This window comes from Pezoporus wallicus, unplaced genomic scaffold (genome assembly GCF_028554395.1).
Source record: "Pezoporus wallicus isolate ANWC-B61680 ecotype Strahan unplaced genomic scaffold, APGP_CSIRO_Pwel_v1 contig_7071, whole genome shotgun sequence".
Classification (NCBI taxonomy): domain Eukaryota; kingdom Metazoa; phylum Chordata; class Aves; order Psittaciformes; family Psittacidae; genus Pezoporus; species Pezoporus wallicus.
This window is the reverse complement of record NW_026640445.1, coordinates 90,389-114,988: the sequence shown is the minus strand read 5'-3', so window position 1 is coordinate 114,988 and position 24,600 is coordinate 90,389. Positions and strand designations below refer to the sequence as shown.

Sequence of the window (24,600 nt, the reverse complement as noted above, 5' to 3'; positions counted from 1 at the left end):
GAACTTCTTTTCCTGAATGATACACATTTAAAAAAATACTTTTTTTTTTAAAGTGATACATATATTGACATAAATTTTTCAGATATGTTTTCCAAGATTGTTTCCTGTGCTTCCTTTCAGATGCTGGGTAAAAGAGGACAGGGTAGTCACAGCTGCTAGTGAATCTTTTCATAGTTTGGATTTTTCCCTTTTGCTCACTATGATTAGAAGGGGTGTGGGAAATAATTTCTGGGGATTGAGGGGGGGTGTTTTGAATCAATCTGTACAAGCCCATCTGTGGTGTTACCATCTCAATGCAAACCTGACCCTTGGATATAGAAGTGACGGGCCTGTTTCTAGCATTACTTTCTCACAGGGTCCAGGCACTCAACCTGATGTTAAATACACAGCTGTTTCTGCAGATTATCAAAAATAACTCTCACAAGTAAACTCAGAGCACCTGTGGGTCTTGCATTACTTAGTAGGTATTCTTTTGACATGATGCACTTAAATGTACAATCTACTAGTATTTTCTCTGCTTGCCCTGGAAGATCTTCGACAAAGGACAAAAATAATTAGCTTGTGGGTCTAGTACAGGCAGGAAGAATTTAATTTTACCTGTTCACACGAATACTCAACTGTTTCTCATCCAACATTGTGTAAATATATCCCAAGCTTAAAGACAAAGTCAGATTGCTAAATGTATTGAGCTTGCTATTACAGTACAAGAATTTATTTTCACGTACAGTTTCAGAATATATAGAGCATAGAAAATGGTAACCATTTTAAAGGCATTATCAGGTAGAGAGAATATCCAAAAGTATGTTTGTCCTGCTAAAACTCTAGTTCACACTGGTTTGGCATTTTTCTTGGTGTGCATAACATTTCCCATTTTCTCTATGTGGCATCATGAGCATGCTGCTGCTTGTATACCGTGGTGTGCGTGCTTTTCACTTTAGTTAAGGGTTAGTGCTCTCACTGAGGAATTAAGCTGTGTGTTCATGTATATATATATCCTTATTTTAAATATCTGCTCTATAAATGACCTGAACATTATTGAGGCGAGAAATTGAAGAAGCATCTCTTCAAGCCAGTGGTGTAACAGCTTAACTCAGAATTTTACAGGACTCCTCTAGATATAAGGTAGTTTGAATCTATAGTTGCTTAGGAATTTCCCTTACTGTTTCATGTCTGAATACAACTAGCAAAACACCTGATAATAGTCTGTCTACTTTCAACCTTAAACCTGCATCTGCTTGTTTTAAGACAAATTCTTCTTGCCAGCAGAATTCAGGTTTTGAATCTGAAATGTATTCAGCAAACTGTAGAAACACTTTTTTAAAAAGTAGGGTAGTAATTCTGGAAATTCAGAGTGTTCCCACTGTGAGAAAAAAGCCCTGACAAAACACTAGCATCATGCTAGACTGGGGAGTCTTGCTCAGATGATGTGGGCATTTTTACTATTATCTTCTAATCTGTTGTCCTCCATCTAATTTTTTAACAATCCTGTTGGGCTTTCTTTGCTCCCAAAAGACAACTAGTACAAGCCAAAGTATTTTAGGATGTTCAAGGAATGGAGATGGAATTGTATGACTGTTACTCATGTTGGTGACAGTTCCTACAGAGTTATGCACCTGAACTGTAATTTTCTGAGAAATCAAGGATCAGTTACCTGAAGGCATGGGTCAGACCATCAGCTGATGTATACTGCAGTAAGTATAGACTTCAGTAGAGCTATACTACTTTGTAGTAACCATTTTTTTCTACATTAAATGTAAGACCTCATTCAAAACCTACTTACTTTTTTATTGCCTGTATATTGGGCCAGCTCTAGTGAACGTACTGAAGTAACTGGTTAGTGCTTTTACAAAGTCAAATCTATATTTAAGCATCAAAGCTGTGACTAACCAGAAAAAGCCACTTCACTCTCCACACTGATCTCCCAACTCCAAAGTCACCAACAGCCAAAGCCAGTATTACACTGCTGAGCAGTTGAGCCTGCTATTACAGTATAGATTTATCTTGCAAAATGCCTGAAAAATAAAAACCACCAAGTCATTTTATCTTGCAAAACTGGCCTGGAATTCATAAGCAAAGTAATCACACTCTGATTTATTTAGTAGGAGTGTTTGGTTCAAGCAAAATCCACAGTGGAATCTAGAATGAATTTTTAAAGGCCAATTTCCTAATTGGCAGACTCAGGGAATGCTTTTGTAAATGACACAATAGCCATGAAATTGCTGTATAATCAAAGCCTGGTGTAATAACCATGTTGAGTTTGGCTATAGAAACATGCATTTGGCTTTAACTGATCACCAATTTGCTTGGAAATTTGCAGATGTAGGCAAGGTAATGTTGGGTTTTTTTTTTTCTTTCCTTCCAGAGAGACTACACACAATGCAAAACTAAAGAGGTATGGGACTTGAGTGGGGTGTTTCTTACTGCCCAGACTATTCTGGTCCCAAGTTGTTCAGTGGATTTGCTGGTAAATTCTCCTGCCAAAGGCTCTGTGTGTTTCAATTAAATGTGAAAGAGAATCAAGAGAATAATTTGCTGGAGTACAAAAAAGGGTTGTTTACTTTTGCAAAGCAAGTGGTTTTAATAAAAGCTTGATGACACTTACTGTACATTGTAAAAAGTAGAACATGAGTCCTCTGCCAGGCGCAGCGAGTGCAGCTTTGGCCTTCTGTAATTGTTTGCTTCCAGTGTGATCTGGGCCTCATTTTTTTCACTCCCCCTATATTTAACCTATTCCAAAGGGAAATATCTGGTCCAGGAATACAGGTAGCACACTGCTTACAAATTAATTTACATGGGCTTTATTTGCAATCTTCTAGAGGCCAGGAATAAACTGTTAACATCTAGTTAAGGCAAAACGGTTTGTGATGATGAAATAGGTAAAAGAACCAGGGTGGCTCTGTCCTGCTCAGCCCCTGACCTAGAGGTGCCAGGCACCCATTAAACCTGCCATTTTGTTTAATTCTGTTTCATATCAAGAACACAGTACATTTGTAGAGAAACAATACCTTTACTACAAAACCATGTAAATGATTATATACAAAATGGTTACTGAAATTTGGTTTTGTACTGCAGTGACAAATGACTAGCTGCTTGACATTTATTTACGCTTCCTTAATACTAGGTACATAACACCACTGATCAGAGTAAATGCAAATGCAATCCAAGCTAAGACAAAGGAATAGCCATACTGGCCTTTAGAAACTCCAATCCTATACTCATTGCTCTTGTGTAGCTCTTCATGCCTATCTGTATAAATGGAAGCTGCAATCATAACACACAGACCTGGGGGAAGAAGAAAATAATAAAGTTTATCATCTTAAAATACTATCAATATGCACAACAACTATTTACTCGCTGTTACTCTTCTGTCAGACTCTTCCAGCAATGCCCTTTTTTGCAGACACTCATTTTCCATCTGCAGACTAAACCCAGAGTGTTTCAGGACACATTTTCAGTTTCTTTGGCATGGGTTAAATCTGAAGTGCTGTTCTGTGTTTATGTTCTTTGGAGTGCACACAAAATGATTCTAAACATCTGCATAGTTTTAAATCCTAGCAAAAAATGGAGTACCTGCCTGTAACAGCTATGTAGTTATTTAATTTGTCCATGAAGATCGGAATCTCAGATTCTTTCCCTTCAATGTTTAAATGACTTTATTCTGAGCAGTCATGTCATCCATGTTTTAACTGCCTAAAAAGTACAGAATAGGGCAGTTCACTGTTTAAACAAGTACAAAGTATAAGCTATGGCCTCAAGAGTCCTCATGCAGCTCATTCTTTTTGAAACCTTTTTCCCCTTTCCTTTCCTACTCTTGTGTAAACATTATTAAAGTCGTAAGTGTTGAAAAATTACTCACATGACAGGAGCTGGATAACAGAGGTTAACACAAATCTTTCTCCTTGCTTCAGACGGAAGAGTTGAAGAATGAAAACCAGAAATGCCACACAACAGAAAATAGTAGATAGGATCATGGTGGCCTGAACAGCTTGAACTGATTGATATTCTGAAAAGACAAAAGCAGTCACGGTTAAAAATACAGTTTCTCTCTTCACCTGCTCTTGCAATTAGCAGAAAGGCAGAGCTATGCTCTGGAACCAGTTCAGCAGCTACAGCAAACCAGTTGTGCACGCATTGCTCAGAGTGGTTCTTCTCTGCTTCCATGGTATTAAAACAGCCAGGGGGTTATGGACTTCTAAAAGCTCTTCATAAAACTGCATAAAAATACTGAAGACACTGTTTCTCCCCACCACTTCCTTTACTACCATCAGTGTACTAAAGGCACAGCAAAACTGCCAGGGATCCCAAATGGCTTACAAACACAGACCTGGGCCTCTCACCAGCCTGAAGACAGCTTTTTCCAATGAGATATTAACCAGACAGGATATCCACACTCTGCACAAAAGAGTCCTTTGATTCAGGTTTTTGACCCTGTCTATTACTTCCCTATAACTAAGAGCTAAAGTAACCAAAAATGTGTAACTACCCATAGCTTCTCTGTGTACCTTTGCCTGAGCGATGCAGACAAGATCAGCTACACAGATGAGCTCCTCACAGCACTTTTCCTTTAGCAAAGCTACACCAACAGTAGCTCTGGAACAGCAGATGCACCTCAGCTACTTACAACCTACCTAGTTTGGGTACCCAATAGCAACGAATGCATAGTAATATAGACATCAAATGCAAATATGTTACATTTGCGCTAGCTCAAGAACGCCTGTGTGGAACAGACCACCTGCAGCATGGTATCATAGGATCATGGAATAGTTTGGGCTGGAAGGGACCTTCAAGTTCATCAAGTCCCACCACCCTGCCTTGGGCAGGGATACATATGCTGTAAGCCAAATTGATACTTGGAAGGTTATGGGTACATGGCTTTTCAAATCGTCTACCTCTTCAATAGAGACAAAGATCAAAAGTGCAGAAATAAAGTAATGTAACATCTGAGAATTTTTCTATGTTTGGTAAAGCAGGGTATTAGGCTGTGCTGTACATTAAGTTCTCTCTGTTACAAATGCACCCTGTGCTCTGATTTTCTTTCACTTTTTCCCTAATTCCTCTACGCTGCCAGTATTTTTAATTTCCACTGTGAAAGTTAAAGTTCAAATTCTGAGGCAAATTCTGTCACTTAAGCCACACTTTCAGATGGCTTCACTGATCCCTTTATTTACAGAACCCTTTAGCGCTCATTGGTATCTGCTCACCTCTCCTGCCCTGGGCTCTCAAGAGCACCTGACAGTTCCCTCAGTTTTCCTCTCACAAAAACAACTGGCTTTTCCAAAATGAAAAGCCAGTACTAAAGCTTTTAGAAAACCCAAGTAGTTAGAGCATACAGATTTTTGAACAAATAGATTATTGCTCCTACATACTTTGTATTGATTTCACCAGATCTCCTGCTAAAGGAACTGAGACAGGCACAGTGAGACACTCACCTGTGAACTGATCAGTAATTGCCATACAGGTGCTAGTATTTGTGTCACACATACTCCAGACATCTGTAGAAAAATTATCTCCTACCCACCAGGCCTGCAAAATAAAAGTAAAGGGCTCTTACAGGGGGAAAACCCCCACAAAAACAAGCAAACAAAACCACCCACAACCAAAATCCACAAAGCTCAACAACCACCTACCCACCCCAAACTCCTTAGCTCTCTTGAGCAAAGAGAATCATAGAATAGAATCACAGACTGGTTTGCATTGGAAGGGACCTTAAAGCTCATCCAGTTCCATCCTGCCACAGGCAGGGACACCTTCCACTAGACCAGGTTGCTCCAAGCCCTGTCCAACCTGGCCTTGAACACTGTCAGGGATAGGGCGGCCACAGCTTCTCTGGGCAACCTGTGCCAGTGCCTCACCATCCTCACTGGGAAGAACTTCTGCCTAAGAGCTCACATAAATCTCCCCTGTGTCAGGTTAAAGCCATTCCCCTTTGGCCAAAGTCCCTCTCCAGCTTTCCTGTCAGCCCCTTTAGGCACTGGAAGCTGCTTTAAGGTCTCCCTGGAGCCTTCTCCAGGCTGAACAAGCCCAGCTCCCTCAGTCTATAATCAACTGCAACAAATTTCTCTTCAGTTTTGATACTTAACTGCTCAAACTAAATTTGACATGTAATAGCATTTTGGAAGAAAGGGTGTATCGTTAATCAGGTCATTTTCACTGAGACCTGAACAAATGGCAATCTTTAACATCCCAAAGCACAAGGGATTTTCCACTGTTCAAGAAGAAATTTTGGATAGTCAGTGGCTGCTCATTCAAAAAGGTACCTAGATAAGATCTGCTTTGTTCCTCCAGATCCTATTTAGGATGCACAACTCTTTAAAGGCCCAGCACATTCTAATTCACAGGCAATAGCATGGAATGAAACAGAATATATAGCACCTATGAAACAGAAGCCCTTTATTCATTTTCTGGTTCCTGACACTGGATTGAATTAATCTCAGCTCAGCATAGCTGTGCTGTTGGTATGAGAGCGCAGGATGTACGCTGTGGCATTTGACTGGAAGTGACTGGTGACAAATTAAGATCCTATTGTGGTATTTATACTTTGTTGTTTTAACAACACAAAGTGGTGCTGCAGTGACTGAAGGGATTTGTACGGAAGCCTGGGAAATACCAAGCACTCCACATGAGTGGCATTTCCCCAGGAAACCCATTCCCCTTCCGATAGCTGCCCCAGCCTTTGCTTTCAATACAGCTGAAAAAATACAACTATGACTCCTTGTGGCATCTGCTGCTTAAACAGACACTCCAGAAACCTCACAGTTTACTGGGCAGTATTCTTTGAAAAGAATACTGCAGTAAAAACTACAATGTATTATGGTCATAGGCAGATGTGCAGAAATAACACTTTGTTTTAAGAAAGAACATTGCTTTCTCAGGATGCCATTCATTTGGATTTTGCAGTCCAAGCTCAATTTATTTTCAGCTCTGAGCACTATATAATCCTTTCAGAGTTATTCTCATGACTATAAAAAGCCTCTGGAAGATGATAAAATCTAATAGGAGTTGCTTACACAGTTTAAGTTTGCAATTGTTTGCAAGTAGCTAATGGCACAAGCAAAGTGCATGTGGTTCTATTACTATAATAATTTGATTTGGATATAGCAGATCTGAACTAAAAGCAAGCTGCTTTGTCCACTATCCCAGCTTTGTATATGCTTAAAGGAGCAGGGTTAGACAACCTTCTTTGGTTCTCAATTCATGACCCACTTCACTAGACAAATCAACCAGCTGGCTAAAGATAACGTGAGTTTGTACCATTCTGCCATAAAAAGTTGTAGGCAATTCATCATTTCTCTTGGAGCACAGTCTTGGAGAAGTCTCCGGGATGCAAACCAGCATCACTGAGCACAGTGTTTTCAGCAGACAATATTTTTAATCCCATAAACCTGTACATATATCAAACCTCTTAGAGAAAGCCAGATTCCAGTACACAGCTATAAGTACCAATCACGTTGGAGGGCTTCTTTGGAAAGAGGAAAATTCAATTAAGAGCTGGATGTAAACACTGGAAAGTAAATTCTTTCTGGGTGCAAAAATAAAAAGAAAATTTGCAAAGAATGTAACATAAATGATTCTGAAACTTTGTGCTGAAAATGTTCAACTGAATGGAAACAGAAAAAATCACGCTGTCTCTTTCATGAATTAACTGAGCTTCTGAGGGAAAGCACAGCCTGACTGAGATTATCTCCATGCACTGACCATGAGCTATTTGACTGCATGTACTTGATCAAAAGGATGACAGACCACCCCCATACCTAGCTGAAGCAAGTCCCATAGCAGCTTCACCCTGCAAGCATGGTAGTATTTCTAAAGATAGTCCCTGGCCAAGTATCTTAAAGGGGAGAAGATGAGCTGCATGACATGGGCTTAGAACATGACACCACACAAATGCACAGCAGCTACATGTATAGTCCTATCCCTGTACAGCAGAAACATGCATACTCCAGGCATTTCTTCTACAAAAAGATGCAAGGAGACCAGTGTGCCCAACAAAGTTACATGCTTCCAATAGGCAAGTTGCAGACAACTAGAGAAAAATAACTTAATTTTTATGAAGCAAAGAAACACCAGCATGTTTGAGAGGAAAAAAGAAGAAACGATACTTACATTGTCAATAGTTGAGATGAACAGCAGTGCTGCTGAGGTTATATGAAACACAATAATGAACGCCAGAAGAATCAACATCCTTGATCTGTGGAAGCTTTAGTCCGAGATAAATCTGTTAAAAATAAGAGCATATATGAACACCAGATTGACCAGTCACTATGCTGCTTCCCCATGGCTGTGAGTAGTCAAGGCCAGTGTGAGGGGATTTCAGAGCGAGGTGCTGCTCACCAGGAGCATCGTATGCAGGCTGAGCCCACAGCACACATCCTGTCTCTAGAGAGAAAAGATTTCACTTAATCAGACTTTCCATCAGTGTAACAGTGTTCTGTTTGTTGTGCATGATATGTAACTAGCATCCCTGGTGTCAAAGTGACAACTTGAAATGAAGCCAAGAGGTGCATTTTGCAACCTGCCAGGGGGATGGCTGCAGTGAGTAAACACATGGAGAAGTTTCTACATGCTTCTCCAGCAAGAATAGAACTCCTTCATGTTGACTTTCAGAGAAGTATTCTTCAAATTATAGCCTTGTTTGCTGGTAGAATTTCCACTGGGTATAGTAAGGTCTCGTTTCAACCATGCTTTCAAAGTAAGAAGAAACGTGGATTTCCAAAGGATGCTTTTGGAACAAAATTCAGTGCATCAAGAATTAACCTCCTAGATTTAGTAGCAGCTATGCCCTACCTTAGGTCTCATACAGGTTGTCCTTTGTTGATCTAGTTAAAAGTTTTATCCACTGATGAATGACTGAGGGCTACCATTTTCTCCAATATACCCCTCTGACTGTTAGGGCTGAATAAATTCATTAGTCATGTAATCATCCAGTTAGTGATTTTATGTTCAGTCATTTGATACTCTCTCCAGTCTATTATTTTCATACCTTATCTAACTTATTTATTGCCATTTCACATCTCAAATGAAAAAATTAAATAAGAATTCTTATGTATAAAAGGAACCACAGCTTTATTTGGACTGGAATTCCCCGGAAATGTGCGGGCACATAACAAATACAGTAGGAAAAACTACTGTTACTCATACACAGAAATGTAAATTGCTTGGTGTATCTATTCTCTTTTCCTTGTTGTATAAAAATGCTCATTAATGTATGCTATGTTCTGTAAGGAATCGACAAGTCTTGCAGATATTTTTTCTGCATTTAATGTGCACTCTTCTGTACACTCTGCATGTTATCACTCATCCACACATTTCTCCACTTCCTTTGGACACATTCTCTTATCTCAAAGAATCCCATTCATACAGCAAATACCCAGAAGAAAAGGCAGTTATGATGTTTTTAGGACTTCCATGATTTTTCTCATGTCTAACCCTCTCTCCCCTACTGCCATTTACTGGAATCATGAACCACGTGGAGAAACGAACCAAATAAAAGGACTACATTGACAGCACTTTCAAAGCAGCTCCACTGGCATTCTCACCAGGCCAAAATACAACTACTCTGCAAAACTTAAACAAAAAGATGACAGCACATAAGCACATGCTGAATAGGGACTAGAAGTTTGAGACTAATCGTTTACATGGCCTTTCACTGCAGCACAGCATCACAAAAAGCACAGAGCCAAACAGCATTAAAGTGCTTCTGGGCAAATGAGAATTGATCAGATAGATAACCTTCTATCCATACCTGATTGGAATGACTGTATGGGACAGCTAAGTCAGATCTGAAAATAAGGAAAGGAGCTACTCAAGTTTTTATTCCTTCCTATTTTCTCACTGTTAAACTTTGCCTTCTCCAACACAACTTCCTCCAATGAGCAAGTTCCATGGGATGACTCAAGATGCTCTGAATCTAGTTCTGCTTCTAGAAATGTCATTCATGATTCTTTATCAAGCCTTTCTTGAATGAAAGGAAGGAAGAAGGAAAAGAAGATATTTTGTGGTTTTGTATAACACCACATCAAACTGTTTTCATTGTGAAATGTACCCATTTTCACCCAGCATGCTATGGTTTTGCAGTTGGGGTTTTTCTGAGCTCCATTTGTTGCACTGATGGTATCTAAGCAGACAATACTGCAACAAGCATCTGCCATGTAAGGAGACAGAATCAAACTGTATTCAGTGTTATTTTAAGAATAACAATACAATTTCATCTTATAACATCAAGCATCATAAAGTAGAGAGACAGAAAATTGTAACCTAATGAAAACAAATCATGGAAATCAAGACTTGTCAGCACAGAAATATTCACTTTGTCTTCAATCAAGTGGATGCTTTTGTTTTACTGCTTTCAGCCATAAACAGAAGTGTTTCTGACAGGATAGATAAATATGTATGAATGATGAGGAGAGGACATTTATGTTTTACCCAAATAAAGCCAAGATTGAATTAAAGAGCTTTCTGTTTTGTCTTTTCAAGATCAAGAACAATAAGAATAGTTTGATGTTTCTGCTCTGAAGGACCTCCGTAACAGCTGTTGTTAGGTACTTCCTCCTGACCCACTGTCAATGGCTCCCTTCATGAGCTGCTAAAACTTCTGTGCACGCAGTGCTACAACAGGTATGCACAGTTATGAGAATTAAGGACACTGGGGGAAAGGAAGGAGACAGATCAATTCCAAGTAATTAATACCAGGAAAAGACAACAAGAACTTGTCACCCAATCTGTCAGGCCTGAGTAGGGATCCCAGAGGTGCACAGAAAGATCTTTGGGCTACAATCACTACTAGCAGTTTCCTCTTCCCATGGAGACCAAGAGACAGACTGGCTTTTCACACCCTGCGAATGGAGTAATGAGGGAAGCAGTATCTTCCAGCCAAACTCTGTGTAGTCTGTGCCCAGGATGCAAAAAACAGCACCCTACTTCCGAGATGCAGCCAGCAATGGCGCAGAAGCTACTGCCACAGTATCTGCTTCCCTCTCGAGGCAGAAATTCTGGACTTAACCTCTGAGGGGGGACTGTTAGCAACCAGTCCTCCTCCACTGCAGACAATGCTGGAATTTAAAAGCTTGTTCTGGAGACTCAAGATCCTTCTACTCCTCCAGGAAGAAGCAATTCCTTCCCAGATCCTCTGAGGACAGCCTGCCTGGGTACCAATCCAGGAGCAGGCAGCTCCTTCCTTCTCTCCATGAACAAGGAAGGATACAGTTATATCTTCACATTGAGAATATCTGAGAACGCTCTTTACATTAACGTTCAGAATTTTTACTTTCATAATTTATTATATTTATAATATATTCTGCATACTCGCTGTGGTCCTCTATTTCTTATTCACCATGAGCTGCTTCTCAAGGCCTCTCTTCAGGTTCATGACTGTTCCTAGGTCTTTTCCAGCACCTAAACCCCAGCAGAAGCAGGGGCTGGCACACCAACAGCACAGCACCAGGCAGTGGCTTTGGCTCATGCTTTCAAAACAAGAGTACCTGTAAGAACAAAGCCAGCATAGCCGTCTAACCTGGCTGAACTAATCCTGCTCAGTGGAGCAACCAGCAATTTGTGTTTGATTAAAATCCTATCATCTCTTACATTTAATTTGTGCAGCCACAAGAAAATATTGCTTAAAAGGGGTTGTTCATAAGAAAAGAAGATGCATTTTAAAGTCACATCACGGAATCTAGTACTTTGTACTGCTGCACTGAACAAGAATCTGCAAACAACCATATGAAGAAGATGCACAGACGTGGTCAGACTCTTCAAGCAAAACTTTGGTATCGACATGCGATATGATCAGGGATGCTGTAGTACTTTCCCATTGCTGTTTTGCAGCCCTTGGAAGCACTGTCCTGTTATCAGTGCTAATACACGCTGCTATGAAAAGGCTTCTTGCTCTTACAGGACTCTTGTTCTTAAATGAACCATTGTTCAATTCTTCTCTTTTAGCCTTTTTATCTGGTAAGAGTATTTGTATGGATCAAAACAAGCTTCTTGGGCAAAGTTTCTACTTTCTATCATTCACAGTAATATTCACTGATAGGCACCATGCTCTCAAGACAAAGGATTTACGATTTTTAAGTTCACTGCCTAAAGGGTTGTGGGATCTCCATTCTTGGACATCTTCGTAACTTGACTGAAGCAAGGCCCAGAGCATTCTGAAGGAACACTTGGGGCAGGAACCCAGATGAGGGACCTCCTGAGGCTCCTTCCACCTCTGCTCTCCTATCAATCTGTAATTGTTTCAGGAACATCCCTGTAGTAATATCCAGCAAAACTCTGACAAAAGAGAACAAAAAATTTGACTCAGCTCATCACATGTGACATCAAAAACAGCTCTGGCGTTAAAGTAAGAATGACATTGGATGTCAACATGATGCTTCATTTGCAAGCCTCAGCATTTAATACCACTTCACAAAGTATGTTGTGAGGCAGAAATGTACAGGTACAGCTGAGTTAGAAGGGCAGACTGCCACTGAAACCAGGAAGAGTAAGTTATGAGAATCCTACTGAACATATCCAGATTTGCTGTGATAATAAGATTTCCCACAAATGCCATTACAGTGGAGAATACTTAAACAAAACACACTGAAAACAGAAGGACCAATTATATTAACAACAAAGATTTTTTCAGTTAGTGCAGAAGAATTGTTTCTGGGTAATACTCCAGTGCTACCTTATTTTGCATAGAGAGCATAAATGCAGCAGTCACACTTATCTTTAATAGTTTCAGTAATGCAAACTATTGGAAGCAGTAATTTACACGTTGATTATGAGAGCCTGATGTGCTGTACAAGGGGTGGCTATGAAGGGCCTCTGCTATGATCTTCTGGACATGCAAAGGCAACTGCCTCTTGGCAAGATAAATCAGTATGACAATGGCAGAACTGCCCAGTACAAACAGTATCCAGTCCAGGGTCCCAACATTCCTGAACTGTAGTAAGCAAAACATGTCACAAATCTGGACTGCCTCCGTATGCCAAACTCCACACCCCTCTGCAAAGAAAGCCTGAACTTACTCTAAGATAAAGTTTATCTTTAATGTCCACCAGTATGAAGAGACATGCCAAACTGATTTTTTTCTGCTGTTTAGTACAGCAAGCAAGCAAAGAGGAAAACTCTGTCTTTGACAGTTCTTAGCAGAAGGTTCATCACTACTTTCCAGTCCAGCTCCACAGCCCAGGGTTTCATTTCTTCCCATGCAGTTACGTTCTGCTGCCAGGCTATTTCTCATGTTTAGTGTTTGCAACCAGAGAAACTTGTACGTAGTGCAGTGTGTTTATCCTGTGCTCATTTGCATTGAGAAGGCTAAAGCCTATCCTACATCATCTGCTGCCCTCACCTCCTATGATCAAGTCAGGTTTTTGCATCATCTTCAGCCGAGCTCATGTGTGAAAAACCTCAGTGTAAACAATCATGGTTCATACTCCAGAAACAGGGTGCAAACGCACAGAGCAGCTCCTGCTCTGTGCAGACCAGGGCTGGAGCTGTGCAGGCTGCTCTCACCCACACCTTGTGTGCTGAAGACACACCCAACAGAAGGGGTAGATGATCCTGCTGAACAAGTTACCATACCTGCAGCTCTCTGCACTGAGACTCTTCCTTGCAACTAGACCAGCAGGTCTTTGGGCCATCAGTAATATTTCCATTCAGCTGAGCTTTCTTGAATTCACTGGTGTAAAACTGAATCAAAGCACAGTCTTCTTAATCAATTCTTCTGCCCCTCAGTGCCGCAATTAAGGCTCTATACATGAAGTTAGAAGAAAAAGCTTGTATACTGGTGGCATGAGAAGTTTGTGATCTTGTGATGCATCATAAGATGTTTGGATTTACATGATTACCACTTTGTTTTGCACAGCTTTCTTGTGCCACATCTCACAGTGTCTCATGACAGAGAACTCAGGAGTTGGCCCATGTTTTTCCTGTACCATCATCTGTAAACTTGCATAAAATTCCAAATTCCCTGGCTTATAAGGAACAGAGTCATACTGTTAACTTCTTCTTTTTTTCCCTTTACCAGATATGAAGGGCTCTGTTTTTTATTTGTGATTCTCAGAACTGGAACCAAAAGTGAGCTAAGTTCAGCCAGTGGAGTTTCTCCCAAACTAACAAAAGCTTTGAGGATTCCAACAATCCTCTAATGCCTAAATATCAAACAACATAAAGGACAAGAAAATCAGAAAATTTAACACCAAGGAAATAATTATACCAGTTGAAACAACTTACTCCAATTTCATTATTCCTTCTGCATGAGTTAATCGAACAGTTGGGAACACCATCATCACAAGGTACATTTTACTGAGTGCTGTTCCTTAGAATGAGGCAGGTAATACCCAAACTCTTACACTTTCTTTCTACATTTGGCCCTGCCAGTGTTCTCCAAGGTGACTATTGCTCTGACCCTGTCCACAGTGTGGCAGCTACACTGAACCATCATCTAAGATTTCCACTCATTTTCAGCTAACCCATCTGTCATTTTTTGTGCTGCAGGGTTAACCTTGGCATGTGCCCGAGCTGCAGGGCCAGCCTAACATGGGTGCCCAGCAGCCCGTCCTCACTGTCCTCTGTGTTTCTGCACACCCCTGTGTGATGCTGTGCATGCACCCCAGCTGTGACACATATCTGGATCCTTTCCTTGTCAGCTACAGAAGAATCCTATCACACAAGGAGAAGTCTGGAAAGGATATGCACATCTTTGTACCTTATTTTCTTATTTTTTTCCCCGTGTCATCAATCCATATTGGAAAAGAAAAAACACAACTAAAGCAGTCTAGTTCTATTGTAGGTGATGACTTGGGAACCTTACTTTAAGGAACCTGCCTTTAAACATTTCATAGGACAGGAGTGCTTATCTTGAAGCTAACATGTAGATTGATAACCAGCATGCGAAGGGTTTGCTGGCAGTAATCCCTGAAATTGATAGTTCCCTGGTGCATGAAGTGAGCTCCTACTGTTGGAATTCTCAGGTGTACACACTACACAGAAAATGAGTTTTCTCTTTTATTAAAGTCTTATTTCTAAGTGTAATTTGTTAATTAATAACACAGGTCTACCAACAGTTGTGGAAGTTTGTGTATTTATGCTCACATATTCTCTGTTCTCAGGGGATCTAATGTATTGTAGAACTGGACCCTCAATAACCTATTCTCTGTATTCAGGTGTAGATTCAGATTTTGGCTTGGCTTCAAGTATTCCAGAGCTAACAGTCAATACAGAAACAGTGCGTCCTCTCAACAAGGGATCTCTTTAGCCAGCTAGCAAACCTCCAAGAAGGACTGGTTGGCTCTGACTAGATTTCTCTAATATCTAATGGGAACCCGGGAGGGAAGTGCAACAGTCCATGCAGCAGGCAGGCTCCCACCCCATGAGCATGAAGAACAATATATCCTCTTCAAGAAATAAAATTTCAAGCCCCTGCTTGATGCTGGACTTGGAATCAAGAGGGCTAAGTGTCCTGTCAGCCCCTAGATGGCACAGACACCATCAGCTCTTTCTGATTACAAGCAGTCAGTTAACTGAGAGCACACTCAAGCCCACAGCCCCTTGTGCCACCTATTTTATGTGGAAGGAAACGAGCTTGTCACTTACACTTCCAGCTGCTTTTCGAAGTCCTTCACCACAAAGCAAGGAAATAAGGAAATGAAACAATGTTCCCTGCACACAATCACTTATGTAGGCAAAGAAGAAAATAATCAACACAGCAAAAATTAATTCACAGTATTTTCTGGTACTCTATTTGAATTACACTGTTTACACATATGAAACTCAATGGCAGAAAATGAAAGTGGGGTCATTCTGCCAGATCTACATTTGCTGGTGCCCTTGCAGCAGGCTGTGTGAAGACTCAGCAGCACAATTAAACCACTTGGCTTATTGCATTTTGATAATGAAAGACAGGGGCTTGGAGACAAACTGGCAAGATTCTCTTGAACAAAACCAGGTATGACCTAGTTTTTATCCAGATTCTTTAAGAGAATCTTGCCTTGCAACCAAAGCTCCGATGTCTGCTTTTTGTGTGCATCAAGCTAAATGTACACCTATAGGTTAACAAAGCCTTTTGCTGTGACGGTAGTTGGGTGTTTTTCCATCCTACAGGTCCTGTGTGGGACTGCCTGCACCACAGTAGACTCTGATGGATGTTCTTGGCCTATCATCAATGCATGAAAGGATTCTGAAGCACCCTTCCATCTCCTTCTGAATCTGTTTCATAAACACTAACTCTTAGCTCCTCCTCAGAAACCCTACCCAGTTAGCAAAAGTAGAACAGACCATGCTTACAGTTAGGCCTGGCAGATCCTCCCTGGACTGCTGTTCCTTCTCACCCTCTCCTCATTAGATCTACGCTATTACGCCAGAACTTGAGAGTTTGGGAAATTAGAACCCTGCTATTCCCCATACATTTCCAAACAAAACCAAGAAAAAAACTGCAGCAAAAATGCCTTGAGTACTGAGACCCAAGGAGGCCGATGGTTCTAATTTCTTAGGAATGCTTTTAATAAGGTTTTGACCTAGGGATGCCAGCATTGCTGCCACTTCTGTAACTCCTGACAGAATTTGCAAACAAGTTCAGACTGGGTTTAGACTTGCCCTACCACTCCTTTCACTGTGGCCCTTCCGTGTGCACTGCACAGAAAAGTCACTGTGCCATGAAGCCTTTGTGGGCAGACTGAAAAGCAGAGAACAGGCAGGACCTATGGGAAAACACAAACACAATACCCTGTCGAGAATAAGCCTTGTGACATTTTACCTGAAAATCAAGCTTAAAAGACTCAAGAGAGATGTATTCAAATACTCCAGCAAAACCTGGGAGAGAAATCTAGCAGCCACTATATGCTGAGAAGGCAATTTAACAGGTACAGAAGCCACCTACCTATGCTCACAGATCCTTGACTACAGGCACATTGAATAATAAAGCCTTCTGTTTTCAAAACTCTTCTTTAGAGGGGTTTGTGTGTTCAGCAGAAAGTTTGTCCTCCTCTAACAGCACAAACAGCATCTTCCTCAGACGTAAATCTTCTCTATATCCTTCTTTTTCCCTAAAGCACTTTTTCTTGTAACTGCGCTTTTACATTAGATCATCATTATCTCAGCTTTAACCTATTCTATGTCTGCTTCTAAACCCCAACACAACTCACAGTGGTGTAAGGAGGGCTACCTTATCACTAAATAACACCTGAAATGGTTACACTTCATCTCAAATTCCCATCACAGTCATTGCTTGTGCCCTCCATCACCTGCTCATCCACCTTCACTTTATGCTGAATTCACATGTCTGTGGGAAAACTCTGCCAAAACCTGGTCTTTAATGAAAGCTACCCCATGGAAGCAATCTGTTCAAGAGGTCAGTTCTCAAAGGGCATACATTGACTGAGAAAACCCAGCAGTCATTTGAAAGAAGGAATTGCTTGTATACTGTCGTTTCTCATTTCTTACAAAACATAAATGCTTTCACAGAGGCATCTGCAAAACATGCTACAAATTGTAACTTGAAGTACATATGGGTAGAGCTTAAGTGTATACTTAGAAATGAAAAAAAAGCACACATCAGGTGTTCAGTGCATCCTTTTCTCAACAAGTCTGCTTTAAGTTGCGCACCAGACACCACTTCAGCATGAACAAAGTTGTGGTATATATTTAAACCTTCTTAACAATGAAGCTGGTCTAAAAGCACTAAAAGCTTGTTTTTCTAAGCTAAATAGGACAAGAACTTCTTGTTCTGACTTGTTCATTTTTGAAGATCAAGACAGACTGGGGATATATTTCCTTGCAGGTCAAGGCAAACACATGGAAGGAAAATAAGCTGTTTAACGTAAAGATGAAAATAAATGGCTATAAATCAGGTGTGAGCATATTTAGGATGGAAATAACAACTCACAAAGCTTGCCAGGTTCTCAAACAACCTTACAACCACCACAGCATGGGAAAAAAAAAAGACCTGCCTCCACAAAGAGATTATGTGATCCTATGCTGGCAGGGCAGCTGGTGACCTGAATGGTCCCTCCAGCTCTGCACTCCTGGGAAGGCTATCCCACAGTCTCTCTGAGGTCTCCATGCCTTTGCAACTTGCTTTTGCATAATGCCCCAAGCCCTTCGCACTCTGCTGAATCCTCTCCTGTCTTTGAAAGACTTCAGGTAATGCTGGGAGCAATGCTGACTGTTGATCTGTACAGTGGAGTAATGCAAGCAGTGATGATGGGACTGATGACACACAACCAGCTTCAAGGGAGGATTCGTTACTCAAGTGGGCAACAGAGCTACAAAGAGTGAGCAAGAACTGTCCCACTTTCCTGAGGGTGACTGAGGGGCCACCGTTGCCTCCAAGCGCTCAAGAGCTCTTAGCAGCCTGCGGGCACAGCCCTCCTGCTCTTCAGGCAATCAGCCAGCTGCACCATGGTGCTGGGACAGGGACATGGGCTGTACCAATGAGCTATTCAAGCTATGAGAAGCCTCCTGGGAACCTGCTTCGGAAGCAAATAACTGAACTGAGGTGTGGCCTGGACTCACCCCTGCTCAGTCACTGTGTGGCCATATTTTGGTGTCAATGCTGTCCCTGCTGAACACCTCAGCAGAGCAGGGAGGGACAGACCAAGTGTAATATCAGAATACCAGACCTTTCCATCAGGTTGACAGATTAAATGTGTCCTGGGTCTGATCCAATGAAAAGCAAAATAAACCAACCCAGAACAAAAAGCACACCTGCAGCATTAACACTAGGCATTAATTTAGTTTTGAGAGCAAATCTCGGGCCCTGAGCTCTACTGACTACAGACAGCTGCTTATCCAGAGATTACTCCAGATACAACAGAACAGCTTGAATGATTTATGTTGTTCCACCTAATTAACCAACAAACAAAGGCAGAAAAGGTCTGTGTCTCCAGACTGAAAGCAACATGTTTAATTCAGTAGAAATGAAAGCTGATATTGTTTTAACTTTGGCAGATGCTCTATGGAAATTGCCAGCAATTAAATGTGTTACATTCACTGTTGTGAGATTTTCAAACTGCTTGTTTTGCTTTGGTTTTGAGTAGCTCTGAACTGAGAAAATTTTGCCTTTAGTTATTTAAGAGTTTACACATCACCTATCAGGAGTGTGAAAATACATCTCTATTGACAGTACAATAGTTGGCTTTAAAATAAAAAGATCAAAACTCTTTCACAACTACAACTATTTTGTTTCACAGCAATACTGTAGCATGTGATCAGATTTAATACTCAGCCTACCTTCAGAATGTCATTTGAATCTGCAATTGGTGCAATCAAATTAAAACTTAAAGGTGACGACGTGAACGTTACCAACTCAGGTGGAAGGATTCCTAACCCTTGTTTCATTGCACACTTGAGCACACCAGTTGCACTGCTCTTGTACACTCTGGCTGCTATACAGATACAGAACCCAGAGACCACCTGCTACTCCCTGCACCAACTCTGCTTCACCTCCACTCCTCCTTGACCAGTCTGGCTGCCTGTACAGTCACACTATAGCTTGGGTCAACCAGCTAAGCCACAGTGCCAGGCAAAGGGCCTGTGATATATGGGCAGGCTCAGCCAGCTCGCTTCAACTCAACATTAGACTCCTTTGGCCATCTCTAGACGTTGATTTGTTTCTGTGACTGAGTTATGTGGCTGGTTTGTTGTTTCTGTGGATTCAGAATGTCAGCCTGAGAATAAACGAGTCTGCAGACTGACTGCACCTCAGCATGGGTATCGGGGGACTCTGGAAGGTCACTTTCTGCCTGGAAGAAGGCCATCATTTTGATGTATTTCAGGACACTTAACACCTGCATTAAATACCTGAGGGAGTGTTCATACTGCCCACCTTGGCTGTCTGTGGCCTGTGCAATTCCAACCACAGCGTCGTATTTAAGGATCCGTGAGGTAAGCCATAAAGCCATCAGTGAGGTATGCCATCCAGAGGGACCTCGACACACTTGTAAGGTGAGCTGATTCCAACCTTATGAAGTTTAGCCATGACAAGTGCAAGGTCCTACACCTGGGTCAGAGCAATCCCAGGCACAGCTACAGGTTGGGCAGAGAAGAAATTCAGAGCAGCCCTGCAGAGAAGGACTTGGGGGTGTTGGCTGATGAGAAAATGAACATGAGCCGGCTTCAGTGTGTGCTTGCAGCCCAGAAAGCCAACCATATCCTGGGCTGCATCAAAAGGAGCGTGACCAGCAGGTCGAAGGAGGTGATTCTGCCCCTCTACTCTGCTCTCGTGAGACCTCACTTGGAGTATTGTGTGCAGTTCTGGTGTCCTAAACATAAAAAGGACAGGGAACTGTTGGAACAAGTCCAGAGGAGGCCATGAGGATGATCAGGTGACTGGAGCACCTCCCATATGAAGACAGGCTGAGAAAGTTGGGGCTGTTCAGCCTGGAGAAGAGAAGGCTGCGTGGAGACCTCATAGCAGCCTGCCAGTATCTGAAGGGGGGCTGTAGGGATGCTGGGGATGGACTATTCATTAGGGACTGTAGTGACAGGACAAGGGGTAACGGGTTAAAACTCAAATAGGGGAAGTTTAGATTGGATATAAGGAAGAAGTTCTTTACTATTAGTGTGGTGAGGCACTGGAATGGGTTGCCCAGGGAAGTCGTGAATGCTCCATCCCTGGCGGTGATCACGGCGAGGTTGGACGAAGCCTTGGGTGGAATCGTTTAGTGTGAGGTGTCCCTGCCCATGGCAGGGGGTTTGGAACTAGATGATCTTAAGGTCCTTTCCAACCCTAACTATTCTATGATTCTATGATATATATATATCCTATAGCCATCTTTAAGGGGTGCTTGAGTCAGTCCACTTTCTGCCCCACCTACAGACTTCTGTGAACATCTCTACACAGCCAGAGGGTTGTATTTTAAGGTCACACCCAAATTGTGAGGCTTCACCTGGCATGCACATACCATCATCAAACCTGCCCATGAAACTTCATAGGCAAAATAAAAAGGCATAATTAAGTTTTCCCCATTTAGTGAAGAAATAATAATTCCTTTGATGGATGAATTCAGGCCATGAGGCTTTTCTTGAATCCCACCCAGCAAGATCTGTTTTCTAGAAGTGAAGATGCTTATCTTCATAATGAAGTCATGTGCATCACCTGACATACTGAGATCTTCCTTACAAAAATATCTTCTTTCTAAAACAATAAAGCTTTCAAAAAAACAGCAAAGACTGAGATCCCACCACAGAGATCACTGGTTTGCTTTAATGATCTGAAAAACAAACAAATCCTAACAAACATTCAACAGCTCCATGAATGGAATTCCTTAGTGCTGTGCTTATGCTTCCCTGCTTTCCCTCTGAGACCAAGCTGATTTCAATAAAAGCTGTGCACTCCTTTCTACTTTCAAATTTGGCTGTGCTGGAGGATCTCATGGTTTTTATATAAAGTGTTTGTTATACTTTGGAGTAAATACCTTCCTTATTAGTTCCTGTTTAATATAGTGCCTCATTCTATCGGGTCTTCTTCCAACAGGAAAATGGCAGCAAGACCTGGAAAGTACGTCTTCTGCCAGCTAGCAATAGAAAAGATCTGGTCTCCAGAGTCCTACTTATCTCTGTAATTAAACACATTCTTGTACTGATTTATGTGGTGATGTCATGTCTTACATGATGCTCAAGACACAAATGGAACATGAAGAGTAAGTGGAATACCAAAATACACAAAGAACACTGAGGTGAAAAGGGAAGGGTCTCCTTGTGCTGCCATCCAACTCATTTTCAAATGGACAGGGAAACAGCATTACGAAAGGAGACAGACCACAAATAATATACTTAGTAAAGTGGAGGAAGGTCTTGCTTCTCTAAATATCCGTAGCAGTACAACATTCTTCTAATTACTCTATAAATGTCAAAATCAAGATGGAAAACAACCTTGAGACGACAACAAAATAAAAGCCATCACAATGGAAACAAGAGAAAGGTATGAGACAACTGTGAAGCAAGAGATACTAACAAATCAAGGGGTGAAGAGTGCAGTAACTGAAGCTGGTACAAGATGAAGGAGAAGATGTTAATTTCTTGTAATCAGTTTTGGCCAGAAACAGTAACTACAGCAACCAAGAGTTGAGACACAACCTGTGTCTAAGAGAATGAATGACACTGTAGCAGCCTTCAGTCTTGACTGCTCAGTCTGTTGAACAACCTTCTTTACTAGCAAATTTTTAAATCTGTGCAAGCACATGGAATACACTGGTTTTCCTTGCTGGCAGATCCACAGCATAATCAACCCTAGTTGGGCACTTATGATAGAAGTGTTTCCAGAGACCACAAACAAAGAACACACCACCAGTAGTGTCTTGTCTACTGACAGTATGTTGTTTTTATTTCAAATTATATTAACAGACTGTTTTCCTTCCCAAATGAGCACACTAACAAGAAACTTATGACCTCTAAAGAGTTGTGGTATTACTGCATTTCACCTGGAGTTAATATTGATGGCTACCAGCAGAGAAATTCCTGCTTTCCTTGCTGGGCAGACAATCTGGTAACATCCATGTCAGCCATGCAGCTGACATGATAAAATCTGTACACATCTTTATTCAGCATGGAAGATGACTCTTCCCCCAGGTATTCCAATGGTCTATTCTCCAGCTTCATTCTATAAGCTCACAAGGGGATGCATAGCAGGATTTCTTTCTTCCAATGTCTTTGAAGCAAAGGTCAAGTCCTCGCATCTTACGCTGCACAAATTCACATCAGCTTCTGATGAACACATTTTCCATGTACCTTTATTTCCACTCCCACTTTGATTTCACTCACTGTGCTAAGTACCTAAACCCCAGCTGCATGGTATCTAATTTGTCACACACTTACAAAAACCATAGCTGGGCTCCACAGTAAACTGCAATTCACTTTCCTCCCCTCACTGCACCTCAGCCCAGCACTGCCCCACCATTTCTGGGTTCCTGCCTGCCCATGTCTGCAGCAGCTGCTATCTCAGCTCCAGCAGCCCAGCCCCACAGTTCTTCTCCTGAACCACCCTACCTGCCTAGATGGCAAAGCCTTCAAAAGCAGCACAGAGAGCAGGTCTGGATGGAAAAGCCATTACAGACTATTTTATCTGACAGGAAAAAAAACATCTGTTCAGGCAGGCAAGAGGGCTTGTTTTACATAGTTAATATACCAGCATTGTATGTACGGAGTCTGAAAGGAAGTGAAAAGAAAGTGCTACTTTTTCTTTCCCGATGGAGATCAGCCAACCTGGTTGGCTGTTTACTTCCAAAGCTCCTAAAGCAAACTACTTAAATCTAGCATGTATTTTACAGCTATTCAGTGGAATTCTTCACAGCTCTGTATCAAGCCAGAAAATTCTTCTAACATGCTCAACTGCAATAACTACTGATCATTTACATACTACTCCCAGACGTTTGGAAAAGAAAAACACCACCTTTCTGCACCATGTGAACAAAGTATTTCTGCCAAGAAATTAATGGAGAGGCCAAACTGCAGGCTTCTTGGAGGCAGCATTTGCAGTCGGAGCAAGCCATGGGCACGTCTGCCAAGGCAAGGGCAGTGTTGCACTGCTGCTCCTAGAGATGTCCAAACAAGGAGCTACCCTCTAAAATCCAACACTCACTATTGCAGGAGAATTACTGAAGGCAGCCCGCCTCGTACCTGGCATGTAACCTCTCGAGTGGGAATTGGACATTACACACAGAAAAGCCTCACTAGTGAGGCAGCGCCTGGCTTATTAGAAGCTTATTAGAACTGCAGTTTGACTCAAGTGGAAAAACGTTTAACGCTGGCAAAAACTTCATAAAGCGAGATCTGCACTGAATTATGTCCAAGTTATTTTCCTTCCACTAGAGGGGGGTGAGCGGCCAAAAACACGCAATCGCAGCGGTGGCGTCAGAGCCCCGCACGGCACCATCCCGCGCACATGGCGAACTTCCCGCCGCCTCCCGCACCCCCGGGCCACCTGCTCTCGGCGCAGCCTTGTCCCGCCTTGTCCCGCTCCCCGGTGCCACGCAGGCTGCCCGCGGCGGGCGCAGCGCTCCCAGCCGCCGTCCGAGCGCCCGCCGGCCCCACGGGACGGCTCGGCCGGGCGCCCGCCGCTGTGCCGAATTTAAGTTTGTTTCGCAGCAAACAAACTCCTCGGGTTTCATTTTTACCCCGTTTGTTTGTTTTTTTTGCGGGTTCCTCCTCCTCCGTCTAGCACCGGCCACCCCAGCCCCGGCCCGCTCAGCCCCCTGCTCGGCCGCGGCTACTCACGGGGCCCGCGGGCAGCACTCCACACGGGCTGCGATCGTCTGGCAGCAGCGGCTCCCGTGCGGCCTGCTGCAGAAGTGATGTCAGACGGGTTGGGTGTGGAGAAAGTAATTCCCAAAAGTGCTCCTCGCCGCCCGCGGAGGCAGAGGTGCGAGCGTGTGTGAGGCGAGGGAGGGACGCGGGGAGCAAGCGAGCAGCTTTTCCCCGCCCGTTTCCACCCCGTGGCTGGCGGGCACCCCGGCGCGCCGCCGCCCGACCCTTCCCGGGGGCGCTGGGCCCGCCGCTCCCTGCGGCCAGGGCTGGTCCTGTCAGGGCTGCCCCGACGAGCAGGGTTGGGCCGCACGGGCTGCCACTAGGCAGGACCTTGTCCCGCTCCGCTGGCTGCTCCCGCCCTTAGTCTCGGTGGCTTTAGCT

General features: G+C 42.5%; 1 protein-coding gene across 1 annotated transcript; it reads right to left on the bottom strand.

Moving 5' to 3' along the window:
* Positions 1–566: 566 nt before the first annotated feature.
* On the bottom strand, positions 567–24,237 carry EMP2 (epithelial membrane protein 2). The gene is made up of 5 exons (XM_057418956.1): positions 24,190–24,237; positions 8,104–8,215; positions 5,430–5,523; positions 3,857–4,003; positions 567–3,282 (listed from the first exon to the last, which is right to left on the bottom strand). The coding sequence occupies exons 2-5, from the start codon at positions 8,179–8,181 to the stop codon at positions 3,098–3,100; spliced, it is 504 nt and encodes a 167-aa protein (XP_057274939.1). The 5' UTR covers positions 8,182–8,215; positions 24,190–24,237; the 3' UTR covers positions 567–3,097.
* Positions 24,238–24,600: the final 363 nt, after the last annotated feature.

Excerpts from the sequence above, each read along its gene's own strand:
- EMP2 (XM_057418956.1), bottom strand. The coding sequence starts at position 8,181 with ATGTTGATTCTTCTGGCGTTCATTATTGTGTTTCATATAACCTCAGCA. Across the intron at positions 5,524-8,103 it reads TCATCTCAACTATTGACAAT|GCCTGGTGGGTAGGAGATAA; the intron begins GTAAGTATCGTT and ends TTTATTTTGCAG. Across the intron at positions 4,004-5,429 it reads AATTACTGATCAGTTCACAG|AATATCAATCAGTTCAAGCT; the intron begins GTGAGTGTCTCA and ends TTGTCTTTTCAG.